Source organism: Leptonotus elevatus, chromosome 4, assembly GCF_054856555.1.
Source record: "Leptonotus elevatus isolate MCC_2025b chromosome 4, RoL_Lele_1.0, whole genome shotgun sequence".
NCBI classification, from domain to species: domain Eukaryota; kingdom Metazoa; phylum Chordata; class Actinopteri; order Syngnathiformes; family Syngnathidae; genus Leptonotus; species Leptonotus elevatus.
Window position 1 is genome coordinate 9878221 of NC_141242.1, and position 25667 is coordinate 9903887.

General features: G+C 38.0%; 1 protein-coding gene across 6 annotated transcripts in view; it reads left to right on the plus strand.

Annotated features, from left to right (window-relative positions):
* LOC147175440 (uncharacterized) overlaps window positions 1-25357 on the plus strand; it is a 169245-nt gene extending 143888 nt beyond the window's left edge. For 4 of the 6 annotated variants that reach the window (XM_086073906.1, XM_086073907.1, XM_086073908.1 and 1 more), the window contains 5 exons: window positions 1531-1602; window positions 13814-13846; window positions 13951-14043; window positions 19937-20113; window positions 22117-25357. Coding sequence is in view for 1 of the 6 variants with exons in the window: in XM_086073912.1 (XP_085930038.1) it covers window positions 5234-5301; window positions 13814-13846; window positions 13951-14043; window positions 19937-19970 (228 nt within the window). In the remaining 5 variants the exon portion in view is untranslated. Of the gene's footprint in view, window positions 1-1530; window positions 1603-5164; window positions 5302-13813; window positions 13847-13950; window positions 14044-19936; window positions 20114-22116 lie in introns of those variants that run through there. The other 2 variants (XM_086073903.1, XM_086073912.1) reach the window with 2 other exon arrangements.
* Window positions 25358-25667: the final 310 nt, after the last annotated feature.

Below are 25667 nucleotides of genomic sequence, written 5' to 3' on the forward strand. Positions count from 1 at the left end.
TGACATGTTATTAAGACATCTGGGAAGTTGTCCTATTTCATCCCCGTTGACCCCCAGAGGCGGTGACTTCTTTACATCATCAATCTATTTACAGACTTGGTGTGGAGCTATTAATCGTAGTGGTCCAGATCCAGTGGAAACGGTCTCAAGTGGTCCTCTGTACAGACAAGAAACCGATTCATCACTTTTCTGTCTTGTCAGAGGCGAGCTGGGGAAAATAACATTACAGGCCGGCTTGGACAACAGATACGTGATGGTGCTATCCTGGGATGCTAGCAAGCATTAGCATCCAGCAAAGGCCTATCACTTTGCAGGAGTGAGCGTTGTATGCGAAAGGTTACACTCACCTCAGTGCGTCCCTGCGGTTATTAAGACAACACTTGTGGAGTCCTGTGGGCGTCTTTTAGCGAGGGGGGGGGGGGGGGGGTATTTTACTGCAAGTCAACGGCACCAACATGACATAAGTGCAGCTCAGCTTGTCTACGCTGGCATGTAATTGGAATTTCTTGACACTGCATTGTGCGCGCTGACAGGAGTTGCCAGTTGATTGCCCTTCATGGGTGTCTAATTGATTTAGATTAAAAGAAGACTGTTTGTGAATGGGTGGGGGGGGGGCTTGGTTTATCTTTGCTTTGCCCTTAAAGTACACACCGTACATGGCTCACATGCTGGTCACACATTCATAAACTGTATCCATGATGTCCATGTACGCCCAAAAACTCTGATGAGATCAAGTTTATAGTCCAACATCTGATGTCAAATGAGTCGTTTTCGTTTGATGATGTTCTGCTTACTGTTCTGTGATGAAAATCTATTCAGCATTTGTTAAAATGTAAGAACAATAATTCCACGAATCAATCAATAGGTAAAATATTATTACTGTAACGTCGAACCCCAAAAGTTGAGAAATATGAAATAAGACTACCGTAAATCACCCAAAAGTTGTGCAGGATAAAATAAGACCACCATAAATCCCCTAAAAGTTGAGTTGGTAAATAATATGACCCTTGCTAAATCCCCCCACCCCCAATTTTGCAGGATAAAATAAGACGACTGTACATACCTCAAAAATTGTGCAGATTAAATTAATTATTTCCCATTTCCGTGCATTTGAACCCCTTCAGAGATGGTTGCAGTGGACATGACATATTTGCGTGTCTAAACCAATAAAACGCACAATTTGGATGATGTCAACACTTCTGGTTCATGATTGGATCTTAACTAGCCAATCACAGTCGCAAGTTGATTTGCATGATGTTCATGTAAAAATTTTTACATATGAGCTTGGTAAGTTTATAACACGTTAACAGCCATATTATCCTGGCGTCCACGATAACAACTAAAAACATGAGATAACTCCCAAAACAAATTTGGCATGTTGTTCTCATGTTTATAAAGAGTCAAAATCAGCTAAAAATAATTCAATTTTTAAAAGCGTTCCTTTAATTGACATCGCAAATCATGCAGTCGCTCAACTCAAGTGTAAATTTATCGAGCACTTTATAACAACCACCGCTGTTTTTTCTTCAGATGGAATCCACGGACAGCAAATACAATGAAAACAGCAGAGGCCCCAGAATTGAACCCTGTGGAACACCAGATGTGAGTTGTGCGCATAGCTGTCCGACCACTTTTTTTTTTTTTTTCGGTTGAAGGGATTAGAATAATAAAGAAACTGAAATTAATTGAGACATGGATTTTATTTGATATATACGATATCATTTAATTTTTAACTCATTCATTGCCATTGACGGCTATAAGCGTCAAAAATTTATTTGAACTATTTCTATTAGTTTAACATTTTTTTCCACTTTTGTTAACAAGAGTATAAAAACCTAGAAACTTTTTTTTATTGTACATTTACAACAGATATAAAATTTGTGATTAATCGTGAGTTAACTATTGAGGTCATGCAGTTAATTACCATCAAAAATTAAAATCGCCTGACGCGATTTAAAAAAAGAAAAGATTATTAAAAATTTGGGACGTCAGGCGATTAAAATTTGTAATCGTAATTAATTGCATGACTTCACTAGTTAACTCACTATTAATCACAAATGTTATATCTGTTCTAAATGAACAATAAAACATATATATATATATATAGGTTTTCATGCTCTTGTTAACAAAAGTGGAAAAAAATGTTAAACTAATAGAAAAAGTTCAAATGAATTTTTGACGTCTATAGCCGTCAATGGCAGTGAACGAGTTCATATGCGTCCTTGGCTAATTTGATAAATGTTTGTCCCATTTGAAGTTGCATCCCTGCGGCGTAATCAATGACATCATAAACATGAAGTGTGGGCTGAATAACAAAAGTAGGAAGTCAAAGCCAGAGAAAGTGCTCTCCTTTCCCGCTCGGCGAGCTCAACTACAAAGTACAACGAGCTCGCCTCGCTTTGATAGTGGACCAGCCGCGTTATAAATAATGTATTACACCATTTACAATGCACAGAAAGAGGTCCGCTATCAGGAGAATGAAAATTCATTTACAAGTGCCTGAAGAAGAGAGAAAAAAAAAAAAGTTAACTCTTTGCAGCCTGACGCATAAAAGAGCTCATATTTTTTTCTTCTCGCATTGTTCAGGTTAAGAGTGTTTGGTTTCCCCTCCTCCCCCTTCTTCTTACAGTTTGCGCTAGCTTATTTTTCTGGCAAAAAGGTGTTTGTGGTCTACTGGGACCACTTAAAAGTTTATGCAGAGCACTAGCCAAGTTCGACACACACACACACACACACAAAAAAAAAAAAAAAAAAAAGGCCTTGAAGTATACACACACTGGCCCCTTTCTCAGAGGCTCTCAGCTCCGGCTTGGGGGGGAGTGTTGTTGGTTTACGAGAGGGAAAATAGCCCCGGCCCTCCGCAAAAGTGAGATGGGATTAAGGCCTTTGTTCGGCCCACAATGCTGAGGGGAATTAGCAATAGTTGTAGGCACTTAGAAGAGCTCTCACACACAAGCTTATCCCAGATTTTGCACAATAATCATTTGAATATCAACAGTGTTTTGCAACTACTGCGCTAATGTATAAACCTCCCTTTTAGATATCAAAATCGCCACGCCCACAAAAAAAAAGAAAGAAAGAAAGGCTCCATCCCAAATGTTCACACTTTTTTTTACAGGGATTTTTTTAATTTGGGCATGCACTCCATGAAACCATTGCAATGATTCTGATTTTAGACTAGTTTTTTGTTTGTATTGTGCTGCAGTTGTTGTTTTTTGGGGGGGGTTCAAAACAAAAATAATCGGTCCACCTTCATGAGGTCTACAGAAATCGGAGAATATTTACTGTTTGACGAGCTGAAATTCCGAGCATTTGAACAATTTTACATTGAAAAAGATATTTATATCAATTAACAATAATTATTGATTAGTTTAATCATCAATTAGTTGTCGATTAATCGTTGCGCCTCTACGTCGAAGTGTATTACAAAACCTTTTTTTCACTAATTATTGTTTATTAACCAATTGTTGTTTATTTGGTATTGTTTACTGATTAGAATAACAACTAAACAATGAGAGGGTTTGATGTTGCAGTCATGAAACTTTTTGAACCGATTCTGTTTCTGCTTCGGTTTCTGATTTTCACATTTTCGTCAGATTTCATGAAGGACTTCAGAAATCGGAGAATAACTGTGGAAAGATGGAATCGTAGGATTTGGGCGATTTTAAGTTAAACAATGGCTCTTAACGATTACTCGTTTGAACAATAGTTGTTCAAATGGTTGACGATTACGATTAGTTGTCGTTTGATCGATTCATTTTGACACCTAGTGGCTTGTTAAATATTTGCCAGATCCATCCAATTCCATCTACAAAACAAAAGCTGTTTTGTTGTTGGTGATAAAGTGAGACATTGATTACAACACCAGGTTTGAGAACTGCCAATTTCTGCAGGTTTTATACCGGTTTCCTTAAACATGCCAGAAGAGCGCCTTTGGCTCCATCTCAGTCGGAAGTTCTGTTAATGACAAATAACCGATTATTGTGGGAATGCTGGAAGCATTTTTTGCCGTGCAATAACTCCCACAAAATTCATCCCATTTACACCGTTCCAATTTCAACTTGCTTTAAAAATTCACGCCATTTTGGGAATATATCATCTGATTCCACATTACTTACAGTATCGGCACAATTTAATGTTAAATATCAACTTGTTGCCATTCATTTTCAATGGGACTGACGTTGAACTTTTTCCACGCCCACTTCCATACGTATAACGTCTCAACACAACTTTTCTTTTTATTCATTTGTCATTCAACTACAATTAAAAATGTGGAATAATCACATCATTTATCTTTCAGTTTCCTTCATAAGCATTCGGCTTAGCATTCCGCTATTAGCATTTAGCATTCTGCAGAAATTGCACTTTGTCTAGTTTGTCGTCTGTGTTTGTTAGTTTTTTGGATTGCGTCATTTTTGGGGAGGAGAAAACCCGGATGAGCCACGAAGAAGTGCGACGGGCCTCTGCTTTTCCTTTTTTTTTTTTTTTTTTTTTTTTTGCCCACGCACTGAACACGTATTGTCCCACTCACAAAACATCGAGTGAGATCAGCAGACTTGTCAAGAGGCCCTGGCTTGAATATGAATGATGAGAGAAGAGCAGGGTGGTCCGCTCCGAGCGCTGCTTTTCGCCGTTAGGCAGGTGAAAATAAGCTCCGCCGTCCCTGCCAGCCGCTTTCATCTCCGCTCGGCCAATTGACGACGACTGGAATGGACTTCGCCGGTTCCTCGTCCACATTTATAGCTCCTTTCCAAGCCCGTTCCGTCCTTAGCTGTCAAAACGGAGAAATGAAGACATAACGCCTCCCCTTCTTCCCTTTTAGCTGAATGCCCTCGAGTGTCCACATTGTATCGGCGTGAATGTGGCGACTACCATGCGCGGGATGAATAAAGTTATCCGGCAAGGGGGGGGGGGGGGGATGAATGAGATGTCGTGGGTAGGAGGGGGGGGTAGCATCCCCCGTGCGGAGGTCACGGCCCAGCTGCCTTTTAGGGGTGAAAGGGACACCAGCGGGGCCGGACGGCCTCGCCAAAAGCGCTGACAAAAACCCCGCGATGTCAAATAAAGACATCCCAGATTGGACGTTGACAGATCCCCCCCACACCCCCCCCCCCCCCTCCTCTGTTCCCCGACTCGCTCAACGCACTTCACACTTTTGAGTCTTGGCTCGGGTTTGTATCAAGTGTCCTGGTCAGTCCACTTGCTCACCCATAAAAAGTAGACTTTTTATTCCATGGTGGTTTTCTTTGATTTCTTTAGTTTATGGGGTGCTTTGGTGAAATCAGCCGCATTTCCTCTCAGGTAGGATTTCTATTTGATTTTTTTGGTTAATATAGAGTTTTTATTTATTTTGTAGCAAAAATAGTATTGGCAATTAATTGACCGGGTGACCTGTGTCAACAAAACTTCAGGAGACGGTTTGTCTAGATCTCATATAGTGAGTCACTTCACTCCTCCTGTTTTGTCTTCCGGTGACTCCCTGTTCGTTTTCCGATTCACTAGCGTCACTTACAGTCTTCAATGCTCGATGGTTCTGCTGTCAGTTTATTGTCCTGTCATTGCGGTCGCCCAAAATTCACAATTAAAGCTGCCTCTTCTGTAGAGATGTCAGAATGAATCGATTAATTGGCAACTACTTGAATAATCGAGTAATCGTTTAGAGACACGGTTTATCTTCAAATTGTCCACATCCTCTGGTTTCAGCTGCTCAGCAGTTAATTATTATCTGATTTGTGTTTAATCAAGATAAGACATTTGCTAACTTATGGTTTGTGTAGTAACTAGAGGAGTCAAGAGCAATCGATTATAAAAAAAAGAAAAAAACAAGATCAACGCTTTTTATAGTCAAGTAATCATTTGGAGCTAAAATTGTCCAAATCCTCTGATTTCAGTCTCTTAACAGTAATTATTCTCTGATTTATTTTTCTTAATCAAAATACGACATTTGCAAACTTCTGCTTTACTTTTAATTATACCTTTCAAAAAGTTTGGTGACTACAATCACTCTTATGTGTTAATGTTGTTACAATACCAAATAAGCAACAATAAATGGTTAATAAAGCTTCATCTGTGGGAAAAAAAAAATTATGTAGTGTTGTTGTATCGGATTATTTGATTAATCGATGAAATAATCGGTAGAATAATCGATTATTTATATATATATATATATATATATATATATATATATATATGGAAAAAACATTTTTTAATGAACATTAATGCAAAATGAAATTGTACAGGATTATTAGATTAATCGATTAACCGTATACTTTTCTATATACATTTTTAAAAAGCAGTCAAACACATTTGTTTTGGTCAGCATTTCACTACGACTTGATTGTTCTGATTTATTTTTCAAACGGTGTGAAGCACCCTCCCTTAAAGACATAATACACAACATAAAATTGCTTTCTACTACCTAACTCCCATTGCAAATAGTGGAAATTAGGTCCTCCCAATCAGCGCCTTTAAATTCTTCCAGCAGGTTGAAATTGGCCAGGCTAAGTGGGCTAATCATCAGGCCACATTATAAAGAATTGCCCGTTGATTTAAGCTGTCAGCAGCCAGCGGTAGCTCAGGTCCGAAGATGTGGCGACCTGGGGAGTGGGAAAGGGGGGGGTCAATTTCCATGTTAAGAACGCCGCCGGAGAAATCCCGGACGACGGCCCCCGCGGGATGATCAGAGTGCGCGACGCTGCCCGGCGTAGCGAGATGGAAGCGTACAAGTGTACCACAAAGACGCCGTTCCGGTTGGCGTGCGCTAATCGTGTTGTTTTCACGTGTAGCCACAGGCGACGATAAAGAGACAAAAGACGATTCTGTCAAGTGTGCTGTCAAAATGGGAAATATGGTCCATTATATGTGTCAGGTTGTAATTACACACAGACGCACACACAAAAGTAGTCATTTTTATTTTTGATTTTTTTTTTCTTCTTTTTTGCTTTTACTCTCCCTTTTCATCAAATGTGTGTCAAGTGTCATCAGCGCGCTTTATTCATTCATCATCACTGGCTTCACATTGAAATTCATTTTCCTTCAGGCTCCTTTTCGTCGTTTTTTTTTTTTTTTGGGGGGGTGGTGTTTAATTTCTGCATGTGTGCAGAGTTTACTGGGAGACAGATCATTTGTGGCGAGAAGAAAAGAGATCAGTGGCGTGCCGGCAGTTTGTCTGATGAGCGACGAGATGAAGAAGCACTTTTACAAAAGGAGCAAAAAACACGGCGATGACAAGCGCGTTCATCTGCCGCCGTTTACGTCACTCTGCATTCCACGCGACAACGCTGACGTCTTCCTCACTGACGATCGTACACCAAAGGCCCTCGCGATTAATAAATTCAGATTTTTTGGGGGGGAACTGAATTAGTGACATATAATCGGAACGCAATACAATCTACAGGCTACTAAATAAGAAGGAAAAAAATGTTGAGGTTTTTGATCAAAAAGTTGGTGAAATATTACCGAAAGGAATATTGTAAATAAAATAAATAACAATTTACAATTTTACAGGAATTGTTTTTAATGATCAAAAAATGTAAGAATTTGATTATTATTGTCACAATGTTCTACCACGGTATGATATATTTTTCCACATAAAAAGTCACACATTTAACGAGGCTTGCATTTGAGCATGAGAATAAATATATCAAGATTATTTATTTTTTCACGTTTTGTCCCAAAAAAACTTCCACATAATATTGCGCTTCTTTTCTTACTCTATTACAACCTTTTTGTTGTTCAAATAAGATATAATATGGAGACTTATTTTTCTGCTAACGTTCCTATTTTCCTCATCGGTGTGGCGCTAATGCTCATTTGTAAGCTGCGGAGTACGTTGGAGGGGGGGGGGGGCGCAATCTGTTGTGGGTGTGCGCGCGACTCAACAATAGATAGAGAGGCATGATGACTTATTAAACAGAGCCAACCTGCAGCGCGCCTTTTTCTCATTACCTTTTCAATTCCCTGCTTTGGAAAGGCGTCGGGTGCGCTGACCAAACTCTTGCCGTGTAATTCTCCCTCGGCCCGCTTTCATCAGCGCTATTGGCTGGAGAAATATGAAGCTGATTTTTATCTCTCCGCCTGTATAAATTCACAAAAGCCCTCAAGTTGCCCCCCGTCCTCGCTCGGGTGGAAGACGTCCCCATGATGCGGCCGCCACTATTGCTGATCCTCGCCGTCCGATAAGGCTCCCCCTCTCTTTTTTTTTTCTTTTTTTTTAATGATTTGACAGGCATCTGACATGAGCCCTATACAGACGCTGCATTTTTTTTTATAAGACTCTTGTTTACACCACGCCGCTCACATGAAAGCACGTCTATCTATCGCATCGCACTCTTTCTGTCCACGGGGGACATAAACCGACGCCTACGCATGCGTGTCATTCCGCTGAACGCCAATTATTGGGAGGAGAATAGAAAAAAATGGTGCCTCGTCACACGTTGGGTTTCCATACGCCCATTTTTATTTGAGTTTTCAACAAATGCGAAATTAAAACTGAATGAGAAGCGGTAGAAATATACGAAATTGCACCCAAAAAGTTTTGACGCTTGGAGGGGGTGGATTTTGAAGCGAATCGAAAAAAGGAAAATGCAAATTTGGCTGTGGAAAGTTTTTGCGATAGTCGCTTCCTGGTCTTCTTCTTCTTCAAAAAATGACTAGTGGATCGCTTCTCTACGGTGTATACTGCCACCTACAGCGGGGGAGTCCCTTCTCAATATTCGCTTTATTATTTAGTAAATTCGCTTTAAAAATTTGAAACAATTGGATGGAAGACAGATAATGTTCACTTTTGATGGATCATTAAAAAAAAAAAAACTAAATTCAAAGTTTAAAATCTATATTTTCCTGTTTCAAAAACTAGAAAGAGAATTGGTTATCGTGCTGTCAAAATTCTACAAAATACACGTTTCACAGTTTCTGAATCTAGAAAAAAAATATGGGTCATACTGTAAAAAATCTAGACACATTTATTTATTTTAACCTACCTAGCTGGGCCCGACCGATATGCATTTTTTTAGGCTGATACCGATTTTTGGCAAAAAAAAAAAAAGTACTGATTAATCAGCCGATTATTTAAAAATATATATATAACGCATACAGTGATCCCTCTCCCCAATTCCTTTTCAATGGGTGTCACTTACACACAAACTTTCACTATTATTTTGATTATCTGCTTTGAATGACAAATCCATAGTATGACCTTATTAACAAATTTCATGAAGTATACAAGGTTATTGTATAGATTTATGTATCAATAATAAAACCATTCTTACTTGTTTACAACTGTTGTAAAGCATTAACCTTTTATTTTATATATTTTTATCTTATATTATTTTTACTATTTTTTTGAAATAACTCGTTTTTCACACATTGGGAAGAATTTGCGTATTATCGCATGTGTGGGTATGTGTTCCCACAAGATTTGTGTGTGGATATTCGTTCATTTGAAGGAAAAACACTCCCGAAGTCGATGCTAGCTTCCTGTTAGCATTTGAATAGGATCCTCCCTTCGCTTTTAGCATTAGTGCTAAGCTAGCGATGTTTAAAAAGAAGTATGTTTTGTATTTAAATATACAGTGAATTTAATTCTTAACGTCGTGTGTTTAGTTTCGCAGTTAACTCCAACTGAGGTGTCCTTAAACATATTAAAGGACCCTTAGGGACAACAAGATAACCAGAATAACATACGCTACACACTTGCTAGTTGCTAATGCTACACAAGCAAAATGGTGCATTCGGGGTACTTTCACAGCGTCGGAAACTTCGGTGTTCTTTGATGATAACGTTTTAAGGGGAAAATAACTAACTGGCCGATTGTTTTGGCTGATGTTTGAAGGCCAGTAATCGGCCGATTATAATCGGCGGCCGATTAATCGAACGGGCCCTACTACCTAGTGTGTTGTTGGACAAATTGATATTTTACTGTTTTGGAAATTAGAAAAAAATGGTGGGTCACACTGTCAAAAATCTAGAAACCTGAATGAACAATACTGAGCTTTTTTTAAAAAAAGAAAAAATCTAGAAAGCTTTCTTTTAAACCTCCTGAAATTGATGTTTCATAGTTTAAAATTTTCTGGTGTATTATAGAACAAACTGACGCGTTTTAACGTTTAATAATCTAGAAAAGAATAGCTAGGTCATTTTGTCAAAAATCTAGAAACATTTATTTGAATCCTCCTGGCGTATTGTGGGTCAAATGTATCACATTTTTAGAATCTCAAATCTAAAAATAGGTGGCTGACAGTGTCTAAAATCGAGAAGAAAAAAACTTTTAACCTTCCTGCATGTTGTGGGGTAAATGGACATGTTTCATTGTTTCAGAATCTAGAAAAAAATATAATTGAAGGGTCACACTTGAAAAAATCTAGGAACATTCCTTTAACCCTCCTGGTGTGTTGCAGGTCCGATTGACGTGTTTCATAGTTTTAAAATCAAGAAAGAACAATTGTGGGTCATTTGAAAATCTAGAAGAAGAAAAATCTTACATTTACATTACATTTATTATGTTGGTCGGTTTTAAAATTAAAACAATAATAATCATTTGTATTTTTGTATTTTTTTGTTGAGTTTATTGCAGAGTGTCCTGAAAATGTAGAGGGATTTTGTTGTTCTTGTTATTAATAAACTTATTCTGATGGCCTTCCTTTCAAAAAAGCATTGTGCTATTCTATTTTTAACATTTAAACCTACAAAAATCTACTAAAAATAGGACTAAACCATTTTCTTATTTTTTTTCTTTTTCAAATGAAGAAAACAAGCAAACATTGTGAGCAAGTCACGCTGACCCTTTGAAAATGAAAAAAAACAACACTTTGAACAAATTGGTTGAAACATATTCACCAATAAACACATGAATGTCCAAAATAACGCAATTACACAAGTGACAAATGCCTTGAAATAAAAAGTAGTGGTGGTGCTAATAAGACAGTTGGTGTCACATGTGCTTACTTTGAATGTGTGGCGTTCACTCCTCAACTGCTCTAATTTTCTCTCGAGTGCTTTCTGGCACTTTTGCGGCAGTATCCTGGCGTACTTCTCTTTGAAAGTCTACAGCGACGGTGTCACTTGTGGGAGGGGAGGCAGGAAAAAAAAAAAACTTTCATCACGCATGGCTAGCTAATCAATTGAAATCCAGCTGCCTTAGCGCAGCGCGCACACCCACACATCCCCCCCAAGCTCGGTTGTAACGTAGACTGCCTTTCATCAGCTCAGCCACTTCTTAAAAAGAGAACTCCTGCTCTGATGAACATTTCAGTTTGAAACCGATACGTCGCTTCCACAACGATCGGGACTGTCAAACTCTCCTGTTGGCTTCAAAAAAGAAAAAAGTTTGATCCTGCTTTATGTTTGTTCATCAAAAAAAAAAAGACAACAGCACAATGCAAATAAATATTTTGTGTATACTTTTTTTTAAGAACAGGATGTAAATATGAGTTTTATGGAGGTTTTTTTTTTGTAATTTAAGAAGGAAATATGGAATGACCAGGAAAATAAGTTTAATCTATTTTTTTTTCTAGATTCTGAAATGGTCCATTTTTTATGTAATCATCACAGTTGTGTTTTTTTTTCTTTTTCCTTTTTTTTTTAAATTAAATCCAATCCAACATTTTTCATTATCGGTATATTACTCGTTTTCAAGTAATTACATGTGATTCACGATAAGGTTAAAACACAAAAAAGGATGAAACTTAAAAAAAAAAATAGAGATAATAAAAGGGGTTCACTTGACCTGTTTTATCTTTAATCATACACATTTAATATAGTACAATGTATTTTTTTGCAATAAAAAGGAAGTGAATTAAATCATATTTTTTAGCAATATTCTAGATTTTTTAATTTTCTTATTAAAAAAATTTATGATTTTTTTTCTTCTGCAATATATACATAGCTATATATTTAGATATTCAAACGGGTCAGTGTGGCACGGTGTGATCATCCAAAAATTTTATTAGCACAATGCAGGGTGCTGGAGCCTATCCCAGCCGACTTCGGGCAGGAGGCGGGGTACAACCTGAACTGGTTGCCAGCCAATCACAGATTATTAAATTGTTACTATTAAATGATAATTATTCAATAGTTTTTTTTGGTTAAAATTATATAAAAATGTTAAAAATACAACAAAAATGTATTTGTTAAAAAAATATACAAAAAAATTACCCTGGGGGCGGGGGGGGGGGGCAACATTTTGTTTTATTTCTCAAACGGGTCAGTTTGACCCACAACATAACAGACAGGTTAAGTGAGCGCTGCTTTGACTGCTGACATTTTTTCCATGTGATCGCGCAATGAGTTGGTGGATGAGTACAAAATTGATTTTCATCAACACATGGCAGCTTTTTTTTTTGTTTGTTTTTTTGTTAATGAGATTATAATAATTGCAAGGTTTGACAAGACCTCACTGTGCGCATTTCCGCCAACGCCCCCTCCCTTGTTAACTCTCTGCGGACTGGCCTTACATCATTATTATTTCATATTTGCAATCTTCAGCTCCACGGGGGAGAATATTATCTGCAATCATCGCCGTCGTCGTCGTCCTGCCGATTCTCTTGGTCGCCTCCCAAATAAGTCATTTAGTTGTAAAGCAGCTTCATTTACTCCAACCTATTCATTCCACCCCCCACCCCCTCCTCCGTCCGCCTCCTTGCTGTCATATATCTAAATACAAATCTTCATTTTCTAACTGACAGCTTATTACCTCTGAGCACACATGCTGATAAATTTAATTCCAATGAGTTAGCTTCCATTTTGGGGAACCCATTTATCCGCTAATGTGCTAGCAGGCACACACTGGAGGACAAAAAAAAAAAAAAAAGTCCTACACGTTTGTACTGTAAATTTATGACATTTCAAATATATATCGCTGGTGATAATATTAAATAATAATAAAGTAATTGTTTTTAAATTTAAAGAACAATTTTCTTTAACTAATCTATTCTCTTAATATTGTGACATTTAAATTGCTTTTTTCCAAAACGTTATCTTACTTTATATATTATATATACCGTATATCATATCATTTTCTTATAATAAAAACAATAACATTCGTGCAGTACTGTGACATGTTTTATCATACAATATGTGTTTTTTGATGACAAATGCCTTTTTTTATATTACAACTTGTTTCTCAATTATGTAACTCTGTTCTCATAATATTGTGTCTTTTTCTTATATAATGTAACTTTTTTTGCACACACAAAAAAAACGACCGTTCTTGTAACATATATATATATTTACTTCAAAACTGCTGGGTCAAAAATAAAAAATAAATTGGTCAATAATTAGACTGACCAATTTGACCCAACTTTCTGGGTTATTATGGGTTGTGCAAAAAAATATATATATATATATATTTTTTTGTACCAAACAACCCAAAAAATTGGTTATTTTGCTACAAAAATAACCAACATTGGGTCAAATTGACCCAAGTGGCGGGTCAGTCCAATTTCTGACCAAAATTGGATTGTTTTTGACCCAGCAGTTAACAACAGTGTTGTAGAAATGAGACTTTATTTTTTTGTTAAAAAAAAAATAAAAATAAAACTTTATTCTTCTAAATGTTGATTCCTTCTTTTAAATAGGACATTTTTCTTATATAATTTTACTTAAAATTTATAAAGTTACTCTCATCGAGATGGCGGTGTGGTTTTATGAGTGTAAATGTGTTTTATTCATCCACTGAAGTCCGAGCAAAAGCACACAAAACCTCTACACTACATGTTTTTTTTTATTATTATGCACAACTAGCATGTAAATTATGTACATAACAAAGGTACAAATTATTTTTAGTAATCATTTGTATTGTGTTTTTTGCCTGCAGGGCGGTGCATGTGCAGCAGCGTTATCTGAATAAGTAAGTAAACTATTATTATTATTAGCTGTGATGTTGCTCCCTCACAGCCGCCGTTAACAATGTGGCTAACAAGCCCCATTAAAGGATGAAAGTGTTCTCAACAGGTACGAGAGGACACTGCTGCTTGGGAGCTGTGAATGTGCACTCCTCTCTCAAAGGCCCCCCGAGAAAGAAAAAGGAAAAGAGGCTCTCAGAAGGTAAAAAAAATACATTATAAAAGGGCTCATTTGGAAAATGAATCTGGAGAAGTCATACGAAATTTAGGAAGAAAAACATTAACATTGTGTCTTGAAAACATCATGAGGAAACTATCTGGACCCCTTTTTTTTTTTCTTTTTTTTTTTTTAAGCATTTAAGCCTCTTGTTGTGCAATGGGTTTTGGTTTTTTTTTATTAACTAATTAATTTGCTACTCTCTTTTATATTGTGGGTCAAATTCACTGATGTTAACGTTTAAAAATATATATATTTTAATCTGACCACTCACACTGCATATATATTTTTTCTTCTAAAATTCAAGTAAGTTTGTAAGTAAGTAAACTGACCTATTTTTATTCTTTAAGGATGCAAAAAATCGGCTTGTTCTTTTCTTATTTATATTATTTATAAATTAAAAAATATAACCCTGCCAGAAATGTCAACGTTTTGTTTTTGTTATTACATTTTTATTGACTGTTTTTTAGTGTAGCAAACATAACAGGAGAATGTTCAAATCAAATCTTTAAAATAAAATAAAAAGAAAATTCTCCTAATGATTCGGTGCACGGATCAAAATTTCCCTTTTAATGACTAATTGTAGTTAAAAGCAAATGTAAGCCTAATTAGCAGTGCAATTACGGCTTTTTGTGAACAGACTTTCTGCCGCCGCAGCAGCTTTTTTTCTCTCTCTCTCTCTCTCTCTCTCTCTCTCTTTCTCTCTGTCTTGCAGCAGGACTTTTTTTTCCCCAGTGAAAGGCTTCACGCTCGGATTAGCCGTGGCTCAATTGTGGAGGAAAAGTTCCTGCTAACTCGCAACATTTCTTTCACGCGTCTTCTTCAATTCTAAACCCCAAAACACGATAATGCGCAAAAACGTGTAACCTTTAGCACAACAAATAAACAAACTCGCCATTTTAAATGCTAAATTATGTTTTAAAAGGAAATAAATGGACAAAAGCGTCAGGATGTAAATAAAAACGATATGACAGTTTGTCAAATAAATTCATCGTTTTGTGGTCGTCTGCACAAGTTTTGCCAATGTTATCAGCGGTTCCCGCTCAAGAATAGCTTGAGGTGTTTTGAGTGTAAATCCGTCTAAAGCTGCCAGACACGCACGCGCACACACGTACACAGCATATGCTAAATACAGATAAGAGTATTCCTAATAGATCTGCAAAAAAAAAAAAAAAAAAATCTGGTCACAGCGAAGCTCAATGGATGTGCTTTGAATGTAGTTGATAAGTTGGCTTAAGCTTGAATGCTGTAGCCCGATGCAACATTGTGCGACTGGGGCCCGCTCCATCACACAACTCGCCTTCCAGTAAAGACCCCCTTTCTGGGGGGCGGGGGTGGATTAGAGAAAAGCCTTCCAGATCAGCTCATGTCTTACTATAATTTATGATTAGAAATACGATGGATGTGCCGGGAGGAAAAAATCGCCGCGTTGGAAAAATATTTTGTAGCCTTTATTTATCCATTTAGTTCCACGAAAAAAGAGGAGCGAAAACGTAAGGCTGGAGGGTGTTTTCTCACATTTTCTCCTCTTTTTTTCTTTTTTTAGACTTTTAGTATTAGATAAACTGGCCTGATGCATAAACCATGATTGATAGATAGATAGATAGATGGATAGATAGATAGATAGATAGATAGATAGATAGATAGATAGATAGATAGATAGATAGATAGATAGATAGATAGATAGATAGATAGATAGATAGATAGATAGATAGATAGATAGATAGATAGATAGATAGATAGATAGATAGATAGATAGATAGATAGTTTGCCCTCTCGAGCCCTCATATATGGGTATGTTATGTGGAAACAAGAGGCCGATAAGCCTCTTTCATCCCTCCAAGCCACTTAAAGAGCTGAAGCTGCAGCTTACGTGTTTTCTGCTGCCCTGCAACTTCTACTTTATCGTTACTATGACGATGGTCATTGGTGGGCTACAAAATGGCATCTCTTGCATTTCAACCTATCCGAAATACATCGAGTTTGACAATTTATCTGCCCCCCCCCAAAAAAAGAGCTACATTGGTGAAAATGAACAACGGGAAAAAAAAATGGCGAGATAAAAGTTGTGCACATGTAAATTTACAAGACAAAAGTTGCACTTTTTTACAATTTGTAAACTTTGTGAAATAGTCATTCTTATCATGAAAAAAAACTGTGAAGCAATGAGAAAATATCATTATGATGGATCCATGTTACGCGTATAGTCCTGAAGCATAAAAAAATGGTTATGAAAATGAAGTATGGCTATAACGAGAAACGATTTGTAGGCTATGTAACGAGAGCAATGTTTTAATATAAGAGAATAAAAGTCGCCATCATCAGTATATATATTATTTACTTTTCAAGGAAAATATATTTCAATATAAATGTATACATTTTGTAAAATAGTCGTTCATATTTTGAGAACAAAAGTGCCGATGCTATGAAAAAATCAAATTGTCACATGATGAGGAAAAAAGATGTTATGCTAATAGTGTTGAAGTTTTAAAAAAGCTATTCGGAGAAACCAATGGGAGAGATACTAATAAAGAAGTAACAAGGGTATTTTATTAATAAAATAAAATAAGAGTTGCAATCTTCAGTCCATGAGACAAACATTGTCAATTACGAAAATAACAAAAAGTTTTATATTTTTTTAATATTGCAACTTTATTCTGTTAAAAAATAAATATTAAATTATCATCGTGTGTTTTTTTCTGTTTGTATGTTTTTTTTCTTTTCTGTGTGGCTCCTTAGTAATAAACCCATCGGCACTGTATACGTTTCTTTATTCGTCAAAATGTTTGTGTTAAAGAAAAATATATAGTAATTGAGTTGACTTTTGAAGAACATTTATTTTTAAAAAAACATCATTTTATTCCGCGCTGTATGAAAGTTTCCGGGTTGTTGCGGGTGAGTCGGGAGGGCATCTCTCGCCTGCCTCCTTAATAAGCTGCTTGTGCGAGCCTCTACTGTAATATATTGCAGCAATAAAGCAATTCCAAAGCCAGCCTGGCCTTTTGACCGGCGCTGAGAGTGTGGAAAGCAGCAGGCCCACCTCTGCTAACTAGGCTGCCTCTCTAATATGAGATACCTGTCCCTGGCTTTTCACAAGGGGGGGTGGGGGGGATAGTAGTAGGGGGCGGGTGGGGGAGGCTTAGCGCTTGATATTTTCATTTGGTCCCCGCAAGATGCCACCGTGCCGCTTTAATCTCATGTTTGACGTGGACGCGCTCTGTTCATGAAAAGTCGGCCTCAGCTTTGACCCAAGGGGAGGTGCCGTCATAGAAAAATGACAGTGGTGGGTGGACGAGGGTGGTCTTTTCCTTGACCCCCTTCCCATTGGCCTTCCAAAGTATTTTCCCTACCCTTCTTAATCAGGTGGGGCCATTCCCTTTTAGCCAGGGAGATGTATTCTCTCCATCCAGCTGCGACTTTCATTCCAAGTGGGCTCAGATGTCCGCGGATAAAGACGAGGGTCGGCGTCTTAAAAGGAGGAAGGGGACGCTTGCTTAGTTTTCTTCATTGATTAATAAAAGCCTGGAAACCTATTACATAGGTTCGAGCTGGCCGATGAATCCTTTTTGTCAATTACAGTGAACCCCCCGCTTATTGACTTCAATAAGCAGTTCAACAAGCAAAATTCCAAATTGTACTTCTAAGACGAGCTACTAAAATTGGTCATGGCGACGTATTGATATTATTCCAATCATATATAGTCAATTTCCAGTGTAGATATGCACGTTAAGCACAGCATACAAAGGATGAAGAATCCGCTAATGACCTCCTCACGAAGGCTCTTCTTCTTCTTCTTCTTCTTCTTCTTCTTCTTCTTCTTCTCCTTCATCTCTCTCTTTTCCAAGGTGCTTGTTGTGACGTGCGGCACAAACAAGCCACTTCTCCGCCGCCCGCTGATTGACGTGCAGAATCAATTGCTCCCCACAGCATCCGTGTCAGTCTATTAGGGCGCCGCCCGCTCTAATGATAGGCTGCTCTCCAGCAGATTATAGAGCGGAGGTAACAAAGACTGGCCCGCTTGGTCGGCTATCATTGAGCAAAAGCCTCATTTTCACTCCTGGCAGGTAAACACACACAGATTATAACGTTGATGGCATATGTGGTCGTCCGCTCGTCTTTAATGGGGAATGAATTATTAATACGGTGGCATTAGGGAGAGACTGGTGTGTTTTCTCGGTTTACAAAGAGGGAAATAATGATTTGAGCCTCTTGTGAATGTGGAAGTTTGCTCACTTTGAAAGAAATTTGCAAATTGGTGTAGTTGTTTATTGATGATAGGGATAGACAGAATATCAATCAAGAGTGCGTAAATGTAACTACTTGCTGATACTGCTGATATCAACGAGTCCTGTGAAATACAATATGTTTTTGGAATCCGTTGTAACAAGATTAAAGAGGTGCACAAGGTTGGAATGGGTTACAAAACCATCAGCAAATGTTTTGGGGAGAAGGTGAAAATGAACAATCACGCTTGGTCTGTAGGAATGATGTAAAGGCATTTTGAACCGTAGTCTCAAGAAAGCCCGTTTGTAACGCGATAAAAGTCCACCTTAAGTTTGCCTGTGAACATTTTGTTTGTTTGCAACTCGAATGGAGGATGAAAAATCAAAATATTTGGTCACAAAGCAAAACCCAAGCTAGTACTTGAAAAATCTTGTTTATCGGCACACTGATGAGACGTAGCTCTCTCTCCTTTTATTTCTTTTTTTGTATGTGCGTGTTTGACCTTCTTCTTTCTGCTTCTTCTTTGTTGCCACTTCTTACTTTTTGAGTCATTGCAATGCTGGAAGACTCGTCCGCGATCCATCTGCAGTGTTCTTGCTGAAGAAATTGATGGTCATTTTATGTCTTCCACTTTGGAATAAAGACGCCATGGTGATGGACATCTTTCTCGAGCATCTTTTGTCTTGCCCATGGTTGGTGTAGAGAGTGCCTTGTTAGAACAGGCGTATTTCATACACATGACACAACGCAGATCAGGACTATTGCTACTTGACTGGCCAATTGACAACCTGTGGGGAGCCCGAATTCTGGTTCCAAGGGGATCCCAGACTGATCTCACTCAATTGCACAATGTTATGTAACTTGTGTCATTTTGACTGATGTTTTTGATTGTTACTTTCTCTGTAAGTGAGCAATCTTACAAATTCGGCAGGGGAACAAGTAATTATTCGTCACGATAAAAGACTTTGTGTTGGCACGTGTTGGAAGTCATCAAAACAACAGGTGTTTCCTTAAAGAGCCCCCCCCCCCCCCCCCCACACACACACACACACTCCCCTCTGGGTAATTGTAGTCGTCAAGTGAACACAACACAGGCCGTCTCGCTGCCAACATGACTGCCGTCCAAACCAGGAAGTGCCAATAGCGTTTAGCCGCTGTTCCTCGGTGTTTACACTCCATCAAAGTTTGATTGACTTAATTGAAAAAACTTCCATACTTCCAACAATCGCGTTGACCTGGCGCGTGCTGCGTTTAATTACCTGCAATAAAATTGGATTACTGGAAAAATGTGGCACACATCAAGTGAGTCTCTCGCCCTAAGTGGCACTATTGTGCATCGTCGGAGTTGGAGAAAGATGACACGAGAAGTCGAGGCGAGACAAAAAGACGGGGGGACTCGGCTAATGAGACTGGTTAGCGATTCAAATTTATGGAAATGTTATTAATTACAGACACCTATCTCTCACGGCGACCATTTGGCGCTAAAGGTAATTACGGGCGACGGTGACAGACACGGAACAAGCCAAAGCGATCAAAGAAAACAACGGGAAAGTTGCGTCGCGGAGCGGGCCCGGCCGCGGGCGAGCGAGCCTCATTAAAGTCCCACTGTGTTGATCACCAATTAACCTGCTTTGTTTTTCTGCTTTTGATGCAGAGCCGGCGCTCCCCTCAGCTCGTACCCCCAATGAAGGGGGATGCGAGTCGGAGGTGACCCGGTCCCGAGTGGTGCCCGGGGGCGAGGCCAGGAGCGCTGATTGGTCCTCGCAGGAAGGAGTGAATGACAGCTTGGAGTTAGCGAACCTCAGTGGGGAATAATTAAGATGATATTTCGGTGAGCGTCGTGTGCTGATGAGATGGATTGACACAAAATGATTGCCTCATTTGCACTCCACGAGCATCGAATTAGAATATTTCAAAAGAGCCACTGATTGGATTGGATCAGCATTGTAGTTTGAACAAATAACACAAATAGAGGTAACAAATATCTTATTTCAAGTTGAATTTCACAATCTGGGTTACTTTACAGTAATCCCCCGATATTCACGAGCTGTGCTGCAAATAGCAAAAAGAACTCCCAAGAATCTCAAATCTATTTTACTCCCTGCATTGTTTGAACTATAACGCAAATTATGATCACAAAGCACGATAACATTTCAAACTTCACTTACATAACCCTTAAAAAAATGTCAGCGCCACGGCAACAGCGTGTGATAAAATAAAAGGCTTTCTATATGTTTTCATCGTAAACATTTAGATGAGATGACGATCAGGTAAATTCTCTCAGTGGAGTTCCTTGAAATATGACCTCTATAATAGGCCAAAAAAAGAGCGCCAAATTACAAAATAAAATCAAAATGGTGGACTTCCTGTTAGGTTTGGGGTATGACTCCAAAAGTATTTTTTTGTAAGTCTTGGGCTGTTATGCTTCCCAATTTTCATAGATAAATTTTTTTTTTTTGCCAGGGCTGATGTGTGTGCGAGTTCAAAGTTAACTTCCACTGAACTTATATCACTTCATCGTACCTCCTTGACACCAATTTATAATTAGACAGGGTTTTGGTCACTTCTTGTGGCATTTCAGGGTGTTTCGAAAGAACACTAAGAAAATACCAATAGGTGACTTTTCGGGTGAAAAACTGGGAATAGTTTGCACCAAAAATAAATTGTGATATCTAGTTGTACTAGAATTATGTAGACGCGCAATAGACCTCCACCAAGGCATTGAGACTTCTACACTCTAAAAACAGTTGGGTCAAAAATAACCCAACTATGAGTCAAAAATGGACCAATCCTCTACTTGGGTTGATTTGACAAGAAACTGGTCTTTCGGCGTAAAACAACTCATAAGTATTGGTAAGATCCTTTACTTGGGTCCAAAAAATTGGGTCATTTTGTATAAAACAACCCACCAGAAAGTTGGGTCAAATTGACCCATAAAGTGGATCGGTCCATTTTTTATCCATAATTGGGTTACTTTTGACCCAATTGTTTTTAGAGTGTATCGTGTTTTGCTTGGAGTGGCAACTTCTTCCGGGCACGACCCATTTCAACTTTTTCAATTGTGAGTAGGCTCTCCACAAACCCAACTATTTGTATCCCAGCAATGAACACGTTTATTTTTCAGAAGTGAGACAATAAATTCAGTTCTTCATCAAAGCTGCATAAACCTGCTTAAAATTTAACAACCATCATATTTTAAGTTGGTCTTAAGTCGTCCAAGCCCATTATTTGTCTATTGTGTTTACAAATCGGCAAACGTGCGATGTCAAAATTGACTTCCCGACTGGCTATGCCACACAAATGCCACTGCAAAGTTCAGTGAGTGTTTTTTTCTTTTTCTTTTAAGCACTGCCGATATGAAAGTGCTTTAATTGACTGGGGCTCAGAGAGGAAGATTAGCGCTTGGATGGAGATGAATAGGTGAGAAAATCTCCAGGCTGATTAGACGCCAACAAAATGGGTGGCCGCTCTCAACTTTTATTATGCTGCAGTGGAGGTCATATTTAAAATGAGAGATTAGCCGCTCATCACAATATTGGTGGATTATCAGCTACCTGCTACCCTGGCTGCGGGTCGATAAGAGTTTGACTGCATTTCGAATTAATTTTGCTCAGCTTTGCAGCCTCCTATCTTGTTATTGATCACGGCGTTAATCCATAACCAAGCTCATCCTTTCCCTTGCGGAACGAGCGGGGGAAAAGAGAAAAAAAGCTCAACGCGGAGGACTGACTAAGAGGAGACGTACAAGTTCCTCCTTCAGTCCTCGCATTGATTTCCACGACAGTGGGAGCTCATCACACCTCGGCTCCTTTATCTGTTTGTCTTCTCCAACAGAGGGACCTCCGCCGCGGGTGAAATGTAGCCCGTGACCCTCGACCCTCGGGGTCCGGCATTTGTCTCCAGTGCAGTGACCACAAACAACCCCTGGTTTTGCTGTAAATGTCAGCGCGGCGCCGTCTCCGCCCTCTCGCCTGTGAAGCACAATGCTGCGCTCAAGCTGCACTAATAGGACACTTTGATGGCAGCGCCATCATCGCTTGTCCTGTTTGTTTGATAGCTGCACATCTACTCACTGCTGCTCGTCCTCTCTCCATCTGGGCACCATGTCCTCGCGACAATAATCTTATTTCCCTCACATTTTATTGTATGCAAATATATTTATTAATTATCTGATTGACCTATTTATTTTCTTATCTGTTTAATGACTAAACCGACTTTTGCCTAGTTTAATGGAAACTCAACTATAAAATGACATAAATATGCATTGTTAACTTCAGTTTTCTTATATTTAAACCTTCAGAAAATAATTATAAACTGACTTTTATTTTATTTTTAACCAAGATTATTTTTGAGTTACTAAATGTTGGACCCCCTAAATAGGATTTTGTTATTTTACAAATTTGAAATTTGCCATTTAATAAACAATGACGTCACTGATCATTGACCAAAAAGATAATACGACGGTTAAAATATTAGCACAGGTTAATTTGACCCACAACATAACAGAATGAATAATAACGATAAATCTTTTTTTAAGTCCCATGAAAATAAAAAATGTGTACAGAAGGGGTGAGGAACCTGCGGGGCGTGGGCCTTATGTTGTCCGCAACAATGTTTGATCCAGCCGGCAATAACATTATAAAAACAGAAAATGTCAGACAATATGTTATTTAGAATTTTAAAAAATAAGTTTTTTTTTTCAACAATCAACCCACAAATGATGTTAATATAAGATTGTATTTTTTTTATTTGCTTGTTTTTAATTTATTTCGAACATGTATATTTAAAAAAAAACAACTGGTAATAAAAGTACACTTGTGAAAACAAAATACACAAAACATACAAAGCAACAAACACAACATTAAAGCAGCGAAAGCAACATAGGAAAGTTTCGCAGTGGATCATAAACTACACATTTACACACACATGTTCGAAAAGGAGTAGAAAGGTTGTTGTTTCCATGGGACTTAAATGTAGCGTCATCTTATTTTTATAAATATATTATGGCATGTAGAAGACTATAATGGTCACTGAAAAAGGACTCTCTTTGCCATTGATGTGCAATTAGTTGGAAATTGTACCAAAAAAAACTGACAAAACTTGAAGCATTTCTACTAATTACACCCTTTGAAAGTACAAGATTCACCACCTCTGGAGTAAAAAAAAATGGAATTAGCGTGCAATTAGTTGAATATAATATGGAAAAAAAAAAGCACACAATATGCCAGATTTCTACTAATTACACCTTAAAAAAAAAAAACTGGAATGGCAACTGATGTGGGAAATGAATTCCCAACCCCTTTTGGAACGAATGCAATTGAGGTGCAATTAGTAGGGAGTAGTACCACACAAAAAAAAGTCTGATTTCTACTAATGACACCTTTTTAAAAACTAAAATGGCCGATGATGAAAAGGAAAAGGTTCCTTCTACCCTTTGTTTAGTAGGAAATAATAACAAATAAAATAAAACCACACACAAAATATCACATTTCTACTAATTTGTGCTTTTTTCCGCCACATGATCCTCCAAATTTATACTTGGTTTTAAAAGTGTTGATATTTTAAAGCTGTTAGATTTCCAGCACCAGCTCGATTCATTTGTGATTATTGAATGGATGCATTCAGTTCTGTCCAATATGTGAATGAAAATATGTCCTTGGAGGTCGCGTTGTCAATCCTAATGGACTGTCGCGATTCAAGACGTTGCTTGTAAGGCGTCCAATTTCGAAGCACCGTGTCACACCCTTCCCCCCCCCCCCTTCCCTAGCCCTCTTCCCTACAAACACACACACTTTTCCTGGTCGGCGGGCCTCCCGAGGTTGGTGTCTGTGCGTTAGGGCTCTATTGTTGCCCACCGCTGGATAATGCCCTTATTAATTGTACCTCTTTGTAAGGTGTCAGCTGCAGCCTGGGATTGAGATGGATGGATCTCTGGAGTGCGTCCCGCTGCACAGCCCGCGACAGGGAAGGAAGGGGGCTGCCGGCCGGCCGGCCAGCCACAACAACACATCAGATAAACGCAATCTTTTCATTATTCTATAGAAAGAAACGTACGATGTTGTAGCCCTGAGGAAACATCATTTTATTTATTGATTACGTTGTGTGCGTTGTGTGGTTAATTAGGCGTATTGAAGCGTCTGTGGTGATCAACAGCATTAACATCAAATCCTTTCCCTCTCATTAAAGGAAACAAAAGTCATTACAGTTCATTGATGCACCTTCTTCCCGGCTGATGTTGCTTTTAGCTGCACTATGGAGGCCTCAGTCAGTCAGTCTTGGATCACTCGGTCAAACACAACCTTTTTTTGGAATGTGTTTTTCTTTTTGTCTATGCAATTGATAGTGTTGATATCAGCTTGGTTTTCAAAAAAAATATGCTTTTATAGATGGGACATCTTTCATTCTTGGGATCCATTTGATCTCAGCAATTGACCATAAAGTGATTATAATTCAATTTGTTGCCCAAGTTTATGTGTGAAATACTTGACTATATAATTAGCCCCCAAAAAATGTTTTAAAATAGATATATTTTTAGTATTCTAGTTTATTTATTTTATTCAAAATAGATATTTGTACTGTCAAAAACATTTGGAACAAAAAAAGTTTCTGTTGTCAAAAATAGTAATGTTGCAGAAAAACAAAACAATTTATAAGGATTTAAATTTTGGAAACAGTTTTGCAGTTCTGGGTTCGAACCTTGCCTCCCGGTCTTCCTGTATGGAATTAATAAGTTCTCACCGTATTTGTGTGGGGTTTTTTTCTCCAGGTTTTCCTCCTTCCGCATTCCAAACAGGTTCAGTGAAGACTCTAAGTCGACACCGAGGAGTGAATGTGATGCCTGCCTCATGCCCAAATTTAGCAGGGCGAGGCTCCAGGTAGCCTTCTGCTCCCTTTCTGTGTGCACCTCATGATATCACTTGAGGTGGGTTCATAATTTGCATACTGTATTTAAATTGTTTTCATTTCGGCCAGTGTAAAGAGCTTATCATTGCTTTAAGCCTCCTGTTAAAATGTGCGTCATTTGAAGATCCAGGGCTAAATAATATTTAAAGATAGATAGTATACTCTTGTTATGGTTTCCTTATTTTTAAGTCTTTATAAAATAAATAATTTCGAATGTTTTTTTTTTTTTTTTGCATTAGCATTTTTTTATCATTTATAGTGTGGGTCAAAATGACCCTTTTGAAAAAAAAAATGTTTATGAGAATTACATTTATTATGCATGGTTTTCATTATTTTTACGTTTGCGTATTACTAATTTAATTATATATTTTTAAATAAATTTTTGATTAAATGTTATGTTGAGGTTCAAAATTACTAAATGTAATCCTCATTTTTGTGTATTTGTTAAATTGGAATCAAAATAATTCATATGGCTATACCTT